The sequence below is a fragment of the Mollisia scopiformis genome (assembly GCF_001500285.1).
Source record: "Mollisia scopiformis unplaced genomic scaffold LY89scaffold_29, whole genome shotgun sequence".
Classification (NCBI taxonomy): Eukaryota; Fungi; Ascomycota; class Leotiomycetes; order Helotiales; family Mollisiaceae; genus Mollisia; species Mollisia scopiformis.
The window spans coordinates 584,255-597,091 of record NW_017263609.1 but is presented as its reverse complement, the minus strand read 5'-3'; the positions used below and the strand labels follow the sequence as shown (position 1 = coordinate 597,091).

Here is a 12,837-nt window from a genome sequence, read left to right as displayed (position 1 = left end):
CTCAAGCTCCTAGTCTTCTTAGCTCTTTAGTCAATCAACACTGATTCAACCTGCCTGCTTCCCTGCCCTCGTGATCCTTCTAGGTGATCATTACACCTGAAGGGGATACGAGTTAAAGAAAATAGCGTATTAAAATAAATAATTAATATTTAAAAATTAATTTTTTAATAAATATTATATTTTATTTTATTTTATTTTTTATATATATTGTGACAGACCAGATCAGATTGAGATGTAAGAGGTGATCCATTCTTAGAATACTAAGGTGAAGAGCTCGAGAGAGCTCTGAACCGAGCTTATATACAGGAGTATGATCACGTGCCATTGCACGTGATGGTCTTAGCATGGTCGCAGAACTAGATCTGTGACATATATAATGAAATAGAATTAAGATCGCATTTATCGAGAAATTTCTTATTTTTAAAATCTAAAAATAAAGAAAAAAGAAGAAAAAGCGTGGTAAAAAGAACTTTTTATATACAGAAAGTATGACGTGGAAATATGGACTGGCTGAGCGCTCCAGCTTGAGGCTGAGTGAGTGAGGCTCAACTAGGTCATGTGACTATGGCATAGATATAGCTTAAGTTAAGTAATATGCACCCTGTGGGCGCATATTGATGGTCTTTTGGCTTTGTGGTCTTATATGGCTTAACTCATATATCCGTATCACAGAAAGCCCCTAGGCTAAGCGAAGGCACGTGACAACAGCAGGTCACACTCTAGAGCTGTGACAATATATAGCCGAGTTTTAGAAGATTATATTAGTTTTTAGTAAAACTATAAAATATCGAAGGTGAGGACTTTGAAGGGGGGATTTTTATGAAATGGGGTGGGCGTTTAATAAATAAAAACAAGTACCTAGGTAGACAAATATGCACGTCACACCGCGTTTTCCAAAGCCTTCCATTAGTTTTTGATTGTTCGAGGAATGACCAAACGATTGTGGAAGAAACCATGCATCCTGATAAATCGCTCACATACTACATGCCACTTAAGATAGAACATTACCGATCAAATTAACACCGATGTCTAATTCGAGACCCCTTCATACACAGGACCAAACGTCGATATGGATAAGAAGTAGGCAATCCTTCTATCTTTCCAACGCCTGAAAAAGTCTATACCGCTAATAACTCTATTAAACCTCAACGACCATTTTCAGCACACTCAACATCAAGCATCCCACAAAGCCCGAAACTTACTCCCCTCATCCTCCAACAACGTCCCCGGCTCCCCAAACTCCACAACCCTCCCATTATCAAAAACAGCAATCCTGTCATAATCCCTAATGGTCCTCAACCTATGTGCCACAGCAATAATCGTACAATCCTTGAAATGCTCCTTGATGATACCTTGCATAAGTTCATCAGTCTGCAAATCAACACTAGCTGTGGCTTCATCAATGATGAGAATCTTGGAAGATCGAAGCATCGCTCGTGCGAGACAGAATAGTTGACGCTGTCCGTGAGAGAGGAGGTCTTCTGCTTCCATTGGCACGTCGAGACCGCCAGCATTTGTCATTATTGTCCATAAGCCGACTTTCTTCAAAACGGCCTCGGCTGTCGAGTAGTCTGCGAACTCCAATGGGTCGAGGTTTTGTCTAATGGTGCCTTTGAGAAAGATCGGATCTTGAGGGATGACGGTCAGACGCTCTCTTAGTGCTTTCCGAGGGATCGTTGAAAGATCCACGCCGTCGATGGTGATTGATCCTTCTTTGATTTCCAACATATGGAAAAGTAGGGCGACGAAGGAGGATTTCCCAGATCCAGAAGGTCCGCATATTCCAATTTTCTGACCACCAGGGATCGAGAGGTTGATGTTTTGAAGAGCCGATTGTTGATCAAGAGCATACGCAGCAGATATGTCCGAAACATCGATGCTGCCCTTGGTTGGCCACTCCGCCGGTACTTCTTGACATTCTCCGGGAAGGTTCTCCGACTGCACGCTACCAACGAATGACTTTATTCTCGATATGGCACCCAAGGAAGTTTCCAGAGCAGTCCAGCATTGGATGACAACAGTCAAAGACTGATTGAAATTCATTATGCTGATGAGTGCCACGCCAACAAACCCGGCATTAGTACTGTGGCGAAATCGAACAATCAATGCCACCAAGATGACAGCCAGAAAAGCCACAGCCAAGTCGATGACCAGAGCCAGCCATCTCTGAATGCAATATAGAAGATAAAATGGCCTTTGAGATGCGTCAAGAAGCTCCATGTTTCGTTTCTCCATATCTTTGCTCCATCCAAAAGCGCGGATTGTGACCATTCCGCTCAGAGTCTCGAGGAAGTTGCTGTAGAGGGGTGCTTTTGCTTCGAGATCCATGAGTCTGATTTGTCGAGAAGTCCGGAGGTAGAACTTCTGTATTATGTAGCAAACAATAGCTACAAATGGCAAGACAATAGCGAAGTAAGAGGCCGATATGCAGATGAAGATCGCCTGTATAATCGCGTTGTAAGTGTTACTTGCGAGTATCAGGCCTGACAGTGGAAGTTCCATGTCGATGACTGACAAGTCTTGGCTGAACCTGTTGACGATTTGCCCGGAGTCTGTGGAAGTGAAGAAAGAGAGCGGTGCATTTTCAACGGTTTCAAGTAATCGTCCATGAAGATATCTGGCTGATCGGGGTATCATGATGATAAACTGCATGCTGGCCAAAACCATCAATAAGGCAATAGCGAGAACTTCTGATGCGATGAATATGCCAAGGTAGAGCCCATTGACCGAGTTTCCATGAGCAGCAACGGCGCTCGTCCAGAATTTTACCCACAAATCTACTCACGATTAGTTTAGTTCGCATTGATTGAACGGATCTTACTTGGAAAGAGAGCAAAAGCGCTATAAAAAATCATTAACACCATCCAGATCAAGACATTCCTCCGACCAGCGCTTCTAAAGTAGTAATCATAAACTGCCCAGTTTCCTGCACCGCGATGGATGTCGGCTGCAGCGTTCTGCCTGGCCACATCATCACCTGCCGCAGGTTTTGCTGGAGCTGGTTCTTCATTAGGTGTGTCTTCTGATACATGTCGTGCGGCAAGCCCAGCCACATACCCATTCTTCCCGAGCAGCTCTTGGAGTTTTCCTTGCTCTGAAATGGTACCATTGGCATTCAGCGCAATGATGTGATCAGCGTAGGACAGGCGATGAGCCGCATGTGTAACAAGGATGACTGTCGTGCCTAGTTGACGGAGCAGGCCATTCTTTCCTAGCAAGCGTGAGAAAATGCGATCTTCACTTATGGCGTCCAGTCCACTGAAAACATCGTCGAGCATCAAAACCTTTTGTCGAGAATAAACAGCTCTACCCAGTGCCTACCCAACATTAGCATCAGTGTCGGCATAAAGGGCAATCATCATACTATACGCAGCTTTTGACCTCCAGACAGTGCAGCTCCGGCCGAGCCGACCTTAGTACTGTCACCTTCCGGAAGTGTCTCGATGTCCGTGTCCAGCGCACAAGCGTGAACAACCTTGGTGTACCATTCGGGCTCAAAATCAGAAACTCCAATGATGTTTTTCCGGACACTGGTGTTCTGAATCCAGGAAGTCTGGTCAACGAACGCTGTATATGCTCGGTCAATGTACACATTCCCCTTCGTCGAAGGGGTTTCTCCCAGTAGCCCTCGAAGCAGACTCGACTTGCCACATCCGACAGGACCCACGATCATCGTCAAGTCCCCAGTTGGAAAGTCAATGGAAATATCGTTGATCACTGGACTTTGCTCGTCGGACCATGCAAGTGTCAGATTTCGGACGCGGATGGTTGTTTGCGATGAGTCGAGGTTTCTGGGTCTGATGTCTTGTAACTCAATATCTGATTCGATGACTAACTCTGGGGTCAATGATCCCTCTCCAATCATGTCACTAGATTGACCTTGCGCTGGTACTAGCATTCGATGATCTTTCTTGGTCGGTGAGGATAGAAATTTCTCAATTCTGTCGAAACACCCAACAGCAGCTAGAAGAGGTGGAGTGGCGAAGACTACTTGGCGAATGGGTGCAACCAGCAGAGCAATAAGTGAAAGTGCCGTAAAAGCTTTGGTGACATCAAGGGTCTGGTGATTGACGGTAGCCTGGATAACAAAGATTACAAAAGCAGTCCCAGGGGCAAAGGCATCGGACACTGCAAGAAGTTAGTATTTGCTTCCGGTTAAGAATAAAAGCCGCATCTTCGAGAGAGGAATGGAACTTGTGCGGAAGCCGAAATAAGGGATACGTGCAGGTAAGCGAGGAGAAGGAATAAAGAAGGGGAGTAGTTACTGTTACCAAAAGCGATCATCCCGACGAAGAGCTTTCTCATCTTCAATGATCTAGTGATCTCGTCCAGTCTGAGTTGAGTGACAATGCTGGACATTTTCGAGCTTAGACCAAGCATTTTGACCCCTTTCATCGCCTGTAGCATCTTTGCCGTTGCATCGATTCTGGTCTGGACACCTTCCATCCAGGCCTTCTGCGCTTTCCCCATATGCGGTGAGATAAAGAATGGGCCTGATATCGCGCAGGCGGTTATGATCAACGGACCAAAGAGAGCTAGACCAATCTGTCTCTGAAGCAGCCAGATTGCCAATGCGATTTCAGTGGGTCCTGACCAGATGTTGTGTATCGGAAGGAGGGCCTCGCATATTCGTTCGACGTCCGAGGACATGAGAGTAACAGCGGCCGACTCATCAAGACTGGTAATTGACAAGTCCAGAGTTTGGGTGTAAATTGCATTCACAAGCGATCCCCTAACCATCGTTGCCATTCTGTTTGCCTTGTGCTGGTAAGCTCCACCAGTTATAGCCAGGCCGACGTAAACGAGCCCAACGGCCGCTGTCAGACCCCATCCACGATCAGAAGAGGCCTCAGAGTTGGGCTCTTGCACTAGCTTCGTGATGCTGCTGATCAGAAGTGGCTGCATGAAGCGAAAAAAGGTCAATGCGAGACGTGGCCATACTGCGGACGTAAACGGACCCAGCATTGAACGTGCCGTAACCCAGACCAGGGTATGTTTCTTAGGATATCTCGAGCCTGTATATCATGTCAGGTCTCACATATTCAGTTAGAGTCGAGCTTTACCCACGGCTTGCCCAATATTTGTTGAACCTTGTCTCGAGTGATTTTGACAGTAAATCCCCATCAGCTGCAAACAGATCGTCTTCATTGACGACGTTCCTGAATCCTAGTCGAAAGAGCGGGGTAAGCCACCAGAAAAGACCTCGAGAGTACAATCCACTAGTAGCTTCTGGAGATGGATCTGCATAAGGTGAGAAGAGTAGTCGTCTCTTCTCCGTGGCTTCGAAGATAAGAACCATAAGTTTGACGGCAAAGAGAGCGGATAAGATGCCATTTTCCGCGATACCGTTTCCACGAAGCCATCTGGTACGGAGTTGAGCAGCATCAAATGGGAGCGTAACAAGAAGATAGGCGTCGATGATTGAGCTTGGTCGAATGCTTTTGGTGTGCTCAAAGTACGACAGCACGTACAGGCCGACTGCAGCGGCAAGTGCAAGCAAAGCAGCAGCGAGAGAAGCACGAGTTCTGAATGATGATTGGGACACTTCAATGACATTGACAATTTGCAATACACTGAAGATAGCAAGGAGAATCTAGATTTCGTCAATACATGCTGACAACGACAAGACGGGGACTTACAATCTTGGTCGTTTGAAGATAGCTTCCAGTCACCTTGCGCGGGGTCTTCCATAATCGAAAGATCCTCGGTGGAATCAAAAGTAAGAACAAAGCAGATGGCAAGATTGACAGGATTGACTCCTCAAACAAAAGAGTGAAATCAAACGTCGTCTTTCCAGCAATCTTCAAGAAGGGACCAAATTCATTGTCGCGGATGAATGAGGAGTTAAGCGACCTGGAGTTGAGATGTGAGAAGCTCCACTGCGAGTCCATGGTGTCGAACCTATAGTCTAGCTATTTTCAATCCATCCTCTCAGTGGTTTACTTGAGGTTGATATCTCTCTCCATTCGTGGCAGCCTAAATGCATAAAACCTGAAACGGGAGCTCGAGCGATGCGACCGCGCAAAGGATGTCCAGCCCAGCATCTATTGCATCAGATCCTTGGTGGATTGAGTGCTCCAAATTATGTAAGCTCAAAGTCAAGATCCGGCATTGTCTTGGCAGAACTCAGGCAGAAGGTTTGGAAGACTTACTGGGCTATTTTTGTCAGCTTGTCGAGACGCTGCCTCAATTCTGCAGACTTTGACGCGTGGAAGCATTCAATTCTCAGGCAGCCACCTTTCCAGTGTGATTCCGGATTAAAATGTAGTCACCTAGTTGGCTGCAGAGAGGTGTGGTTAAAGCTGCACATTTGAAAATGTGATGCGGCACAGCAGGACCGAGATCCGATGAACGATTCCGAGAATGCTAGCAGCACGTGAGTTCGAGGAGACATCGTCAATCAAGGAGGAGTCTCGTAGGTAGAGGTTTGATGGCACCGCGAGATATAATAATCATTCCTATTCCACCGAATCCAAAGATACCGCTCCCAACGCCATGATCTAGCAGTCGTAAATCATCATAATCAGTCCTCCATGTCAATCCTAGACTAATCCCAGAGTAAGAAAACTCCAGCTCCGCAGCTACTTTAAGCAAGAGCTCCCATAGGATCCCAAAGAGGAAGCACCTTCGGCTTCATATCCAAAACATCTCTAATCTCCTTGCTGACAAACTTAGGTTCAACTACAGCTTGGTACACGAACTCATCCATCCATTTGTCGCTCATCACAAACCACCCATCACTTCCTGCTGCCTCGCCCCAAGAGTTTTGCACACGCCATCTGACGCTCTTGCCATTCTCGACATGAACAGCAGTCAAGACCATTGCATGTGTCATAGCACTTTCACCAACCATCAAACGCTGAGCTTTAGACATGCCAAGACGGACATTGAAACCAAGCTCATAGTCAATAAGTGAGGTGTCCATGATACCAGAGGTAGAATTCGAGTATTTTCCAACATCAGAGCCGAAAAAAATTGGTAGACCAGCTTGAAGCATCTTAATGCATGCTCCCTTGAGAACATCCATCGAGACGTTAACATAGGTAATGCCACGACCACCAACGATGTTGCCGAGACGATTGACAGTAAGAAGGGTGTTGTATTCGTTTCTGGGATCATTGACCAGAGAGAACATATCATGAACATTAGAGCCTGTGATACGTACTGCCTTTGCAGTGTCCAATTCTTTGGCAAATGAAAGCGGGGTAGTCTTCATCTCGTGAGCAGCACCATTCTTATCGAGGTAGTTCCAGGTAAACTCTCCAGTTGGTGCGGGTGGAGGTCCAAGAGTCAGAGTCAGAATGAGGTGGATCTCTTTCATCATCTTCTCCTTGACAGTATTAATTTCCTTTGAAGACTTGACTCCAGATGTAGCCATAGCTCGAAGTTGCAAAGCGTCCTCCCGCAGTTTCGTTGTAATCAAGCTATTGATAGCGCCCGAGGACTGGGCGTTGAACGAATCCGGATAGAGAACTTGTGGTACCAGCCCATATTTGTTTACCAAGTTATACACCATGTCCCATTGTCCACCGTCACTAACTGGACTCCCCAGAAGTGTCTGGACCAATCGACTGTCGAGATCCTCGCCCACTGTGTCTAAAATCTGCTCGAGGAAGTAGTTGGCTTTCTCTAATTTATCGTAGAAAAAGAGGTATGCTTGTGAAAGCTCGAATTTGTCGAGGCTGTGACGTTTCATGAGAGCTACACGAAAGACGTTTGTGGATGCGAAGAGCCAGCATCGTCCTGAGGATCGTTGGTTCGTAATAGGGGCACCTTCAAAAGGGATTTTCACGTTGAAGATCTGCTGGTCTTTTATAGCGGTCGAGCGGGATGTCAGAACAGTTTTGGGGTCTGCGGCGCTGAGAGCACTGAGAGCAAGTCTATCACCATCTGTGAGCTGGGTGAACAATCAAACGAAGGAAGGAGGTTGACCTGTTCTTGGGATCTTGCAGAAGCTCATGCTCCCAATGTTCCAACTCGGATGTAGACAGAGATGTCCATGGAGCTTTGAAATGGGTAGAGCTTGCTGCTAATGCTTTCTCGTCGACTTGGACATATTCGCTATCGGACTGGTCCTTGACCTCGAGAGCTCGTAAACGTTCGATAACAAGCTTCTCGTTAGGAAGTGGGGACTTGGACTGGTTTGCACCCATCTTGGAAGATTCGTATTGATGAATTTGATGAAAAGAGAGATTCCCTTGGTGTAGAGGAGACAATAGTGAGGTACGGCGGGGAAAGATGGGGGAACTGAAGGTTGAAGCCGTCGATAGCTTATCGCGCTGCTTCCTTCCAAACTCGGCCAAGCGCGGCCAACAAGGTATGAATGCGTGTTGCGCGTGCACTTCTTTCATACGAAATCTGATGCATGTTTTTCTACACCTTGCTCAAATTTGAGAGGCGAATGAAAGACTGCGTCATCTGCTGAAGATGATTTGGAAGCTTAAGATATTAGTTCCGTTATCAGCAATGCTTGCTCTACAGTACATAAGATCTTAGATAGCTAAGAACCCTGCAGATATCAAAAAGAGTGCTATTCGCGATCTTATAACGATAACGAGTATCCCAGACAAGCAGAACCTCGGCAGGCTTGCAACCGGCACTTGTAGTTGTTTACAATGGAGGGAGAATTTATTATTCATCTCTCTTCGAATGCTGACCAAAATAGAGATATGAGACACCGCTTCTCTTACTTTTGAGACTTCTTCTAATCCAACAAAGCTAAATATATCGTCCCTCTTCAAAGAATGAATAATACCAAACCAGATTGGAACATTTCTAAATGTTCGATCTACTGTCGATGCCTAGAACCGCGGAGATCGAGAACGTGAAGTAAGAGGGTAGTCAAGGTACCTATTCTCGCACAGTGCTCCAGCGTTGACTTCTGAATCTAATATTTTGCTTAAAGAAAACGTATCCAAATTGCATTGCAACTGCAACGAGAAATCTCTCCACATATAGCATATTGGCCCACAAGCCGCAGCCTCGGCCAATGAGCTTTGCACAGAGGGAGAGGGCGCAGGGCTCTGATGAGCACCTTGAAGCTGTTCAGGGGCTCGCTTATCCATTCATTTCCCTATCCTCACTCAAACCATCTTCTCCCCCTTCTGACCACTATCACCCTCCCCATCCATCCCCACCCCCTCAACAACCAACCCCTCCTCCCTCAACGCCTCCCTCTGCTCCCCACTCAACGTCCCCAAATCCAACGTAATCTTCGGCCCCTTAAACCACTTCCTTGCATCCACAAAATAATACACCAAACTGCCTCCCCAAACACACATATTGATCACCACCGTATAATTCATGTTCTGGGGCGTCGGGTTCGGTCCGCCTACGGGGAACATCGCCAGCACGATCCCGAACGAGAGAAACGTTACCGCGAGCCACGCGATGGGTTTCGAAAAGCGACCAGTGTAGAAGGGTCCCGGTTTGAATTTGGAATTACCCCAGTACACGCGGCAGAATATGGGGGTTAGCCAGGCGAGGTTGTTGCCTGCTACGCAGAGAGAGAAGAGTGCGGATGCGGCAGCGGGGGCGATGAGGCAGAGTAACCCGAGGATAGCGGCAAAGATCGCGCAGCCCCAGACTGTCCGGACGGGCGTGTACGGGAAGTAGGTGCTGATGGGTCGGAAGAAACGGGAGAATGGTAGAGCTCCGTCGCGAGAGAAGGCCCAAGATTGCCGGGATACGGCTACGAGCTGGATATGTTAGTAGGTTGAGAGGCAGAGGAGCAAAGGGGTGATATACTGTAGAGAGTCCCATTTGGAATTGGCAGATGAAGAGGAGGGCCATGAGGCCCATTGCTCCATGTTTGCCGACTGCGTCGTAGTATATCTGCAGTGACGATGATTAGCAGTGAGCTTGCAGACTGAGAGGTAGGTAAACAGACTTGGGCCATGGGTTGGCCGAATGGACTACTCAGTACGGCTTGGAGATTAGGATTGATGCAAGCTGCGATTACAATCATCATGAAAGTGCCCAGGATCCAAGAAGCACCAATAGCACTCATGATGCCGTACGGTACGGCCTTTGCGGCGTTGAGGGCTAATATATGTCAGTGTGAAACCACTGAATCGAGAGGGTGTGGAAGTCATACCTTCTTCAGAGATATGAACACAAGAATCAAAGTCCCCAATAGTCCAAATCGGAGACAACCATGCTAGCATAAAAGCCCACCCTGTCGGCCATGTAGTGAGATTCTCTACTTGAGCGAAGATATAATGGGCGTCGTTTCGCTGTGAGTGTCGTCCGATAGGTAGAGCGATCATTGTTGCGGCGAGGAGGATCAAGTTCATAATGACGCTGACTGTTTGGAGTTTACCGATGATTCGTTGAAGAGTAGTTGCGAGCATTGCATGACAAATGACTGTGATCAAGAAGACTCCCTATATCGTTTTAGAAATGAAAAGAATGTTGGGAAGAGTTGTCCAACATAAATTGTGCCATTTGAAGGAGTCCAGTTCCCATCTCGAGCTATGACGATCACTGACAGGAACATGAGTGAGAACCCATCTGCTTCAACATCAGTTTTTGAACTAGTGAGTCAAAGTTCCCAACTCACAGTCCACAGAGCAGAGACATCCAACAAGGCCCAGCGTATTAGAGTACCCGACCAGGAAACAAAGCGGATTTCGCCATTTTGGTGAAGCGAAGAAATGCGTCCACCAATACAGCCCACCCGATGTTGGCATAGAAGAAGCAAGATCTGCCTAAGGTTGTCAGTGTGCTTACGGTAAAGTCGTCGAATGCTTACCATAGCAACACCAACGCAGAATATAAATCCAGCTGCAAGAAACCAGCCCTGATATTTCTCATCAGCGATTGATGTAAGACGGTCTGCGCACATGGAAAGCTCACCCAGACCATGCCAACAGGGCCCGCCGGTATGGAGTATGACAAAGTCGACGCAATTGAAGGCAGAAGACTGATGATGCTGAACGCAATTCCAAAGACCTCAAACGTAGTAAAGTTCCTCTTCAATTCTTGCTTGTATCCAAGCTGAGCTGTTCCCATATCAGCATGAACTTTTCTTTGCATCTCGGTGCATCTCTTACCCAATAATTCGGCATCCCCAGAATCTGCCAAAACAGTCGTCTCATCATTCCCCAGCACCTTTTCCGGCACCGATTCGACCGTTTGAGGAGAATCCGACTCTTGCATCGACATCTTGGCAAGTAAGTCTCGAGCACAAGTACTCAATTGCAGCATCCACTCGAACCTGCCAAGAGGCCAAGCTTTATGTATCCATAAAACAAGCATTCCGGGTCCCTCGCAGCATGGCGGGGAAGAGCGCCTTATCGTGACCATCATCGATAAGGGTGGTTCGACCCAGGTACCAGATTGTAGGGATTTGTACGAGGCCGATGTTGTGTTATTGGTACGTAGATTTTGACGTTTGTGAAAGTGGGGGAAGGATTTCCTGATTGAGATAGCGAATCCCGATGTGCGATTTAGTAGCAAATAGGGTTTCGTGGATAAGAGATATGATAGCGTTGAAATTGTAGATGTGAAGCTTTCTCCAAGGAGATGAGATTCTAGGCCTCGATATATGTAAGAGCTGAGGCCACGACACACGGCCCACTTAAGCGAGACGCGGTACGCGTCCTCTTTTCAGCACCTCCTTTTTAAAACTTTAATAACTCAACAACTACTTATTCAATTCTTCTGCAATTCAACATGGAAACACCTGTAATACTCAGCTCACCCCTCGAGAAAGGTAAGGGAGAATGACCTACCCCTGCGCGCGCAATTATCCGCAGCTTACAACGACAAGGAAAATCTCAGCGCGAGATCGTCCAAGAGACTCAGGTGCCTAGGAGGACTGTACGTCGCATTCTTAAGCTAGAACACACCGCAGAGAGCGTAAAAAGAAGCACCCGAAACCTCATTTGATGTCTATAAGAACGATATGCCAATGCATTCGCACTATCTCAAAAGATTGGTCCTCTCGCAGGATGAACTTTTCGAGCCTCAAAACCCTACTACGGCTCGCTCCCTCTGTTCGAACTATACGCCGAGAATTAGCCCGCGCAGGCTACCGTCGCTGCATTGCATGCCCTCGACCCTATATATCAAGAGTACAAGCTAAGAAGAGGTTGCGCTTTGCGCGGGATCATAGGTGGTGGGGCACATCAGACTATGCAGCTCATAGGGATGATCGCAGGCAAGGAGGAGACTGGAGGAAGGTTGTCTGGTCTGATGAGGCAATATTCGAGACTGGCAAGAATGGCAGGATCTGGGTGACTAGGAGGGTAGATGAAAGGAGGTGCCCTGACTGCATCCGGTCAGTTTATAGGTCAGGAAGGACCACGGTCATGATTTGGGGGGCATTGGGCTGGGAATATAAATCACCATTGGTTTTTATGGAGAAGCTTCCAGAACGCAAGGGCATATGCTCTAAGGTGTACCTTCAGCAGGTTCTTGAACCCATAGTCTTCCCTCTATTTGACACCCTTGGGCCGGAGTATATCTTCATGGAAGATGGCTCAAAAGTGCATAAAGGGAATGCCCGGTTGCCAAGACTTCAGCATGGAATCCGCGGGTTCAATTGGCCTCCTTCTTCACCTGATCTGAATCCTATTGAAAAGGTTTGGCGATGGATGAAAGAAGAACTAAAGAAATTGCCTTATGTGCCTAAAAGTAAAGAGGATTTGAAAAGGGAGTTGCAAAAGCTATGGGATCGAGTAGATCCACGTGATTTCAGGCCGTACACAGAGCGTTTAACTTGTAAGATTGAAGATGTGATTGCTGTCCGAGGTTTAGCTACTATTCATTAATTTATAGTTAATATCTTAGAAGATTCCATTAAGAATTGTAGTTATTATAATAGATATAAAA

General features: G+C 46.8%; 4 protein-coding genes across 4 annotated transcripts; 1 reads left to right on the top strand and 3 right to left on the bottom strand.

The window, feature by feature from the left end:
* Window positions 1-953: 953 nt before the first annotated feature.
* Window positions 954-6,273, bottom strand: LY89DRAFT_711209 (ABC transporter-like protein). Its single transcript, XM_018217887.1, has 7 exons — window positions 6,153-6,273; window positions 5,640-6,075; window positions 5,068-5,593; window positions 4,266-5,015; window positions 3,365-4,128; window positions 2,822-3,317; window positions 954-2,777 (listed from the first exon to the last, which is right to left on the bottom strand). The coding sequence occupies exons 2-7, from the start codon at window positions 5,889-5,891 to the stop codon at window positions 1,174-1,176; spliced, it is 4,392 nt and encodes a 1,463-aa protein (XP_018063770.1). The 5' UTR covers window positions 5,892-6,075; window positions 6,153-6,273; the 3' UTR covers window positions 954-1,173.
* Window positions 6,274-6,457: 184 nt separating this feature from the next.
* LY89DRAFT_690427 (putative cysteine proteinase 1, mitochondrial) lies at window positions 6,458-8,242 on the bottom strand. Its single transcript, XM_018216099.1, has 2 exons — window positions 7,927-8,242; window positions 6,458-7,874 (listed from the first exon to the last, which is right to left on the bottom strand). The coding sequence occupies exons 1-2, from the start codon at window positions 8,151-8,153 to the stop codon at window positions 6,587-6,589; spliced, it is 1,515 nt and encodes a 504-aa protein (XP_018063769.1). The 5' UTR covers window positions 8,154-8,242; the 3' UTR covers window positions 6,458-6,586.
* An 841-nt stretch (window positions 8,243-9,083) lies between these two features.
* On the bottom strand, window positions 9,084-11,166 carry LY89DRAFT_741124 (gaba permease; the record flags this gene model as incomplete). Its single annotated transcript, XM_018220668.1, has 9 exons — window positions 9,084-9,698; window positions 9,748-9,834; window positions 9,890-10,044; window positions 10,097-10,385; window positions 10,433-10,512; window positions 10,562-10,709; window positions 10,754-10,801; window positions 10,858-11,003; window positions 11,055-11,166. 9 exons carry the CDS (start codon window positions 11,164-11,166, stop codon window positions 9,084-9,086), a joined length of 1,680 nt encoding a protein of 559 aa, XP_018063768.1.
* A 458-nt stretch (window positions 11,167-11,624) lies between these two features.
* LY89DRAFT_690426 (uncharacterized protein) lies at window positions 11,625-11,997 on the top strand. Its single transcript, XM_018216098.1, has 2 exons — window positions 11,625-11,716; window positions 11,774-11,997. The coding sequence occupies exons 1-2, from the start codon at window positions 11,677-11,679 to the stop codon at window positions 11,890-11,892; spliced, it is 159 nt and encodes a 52-aa protein (XP_018063767.1). The 5' UTR covers window positions 11,625-11,676; the 3' UTR covers window positions 11,893-11,997.
* The last annotated feature ends 840 nt before the right edge of the window (window positions 11,998-12,837 follow it).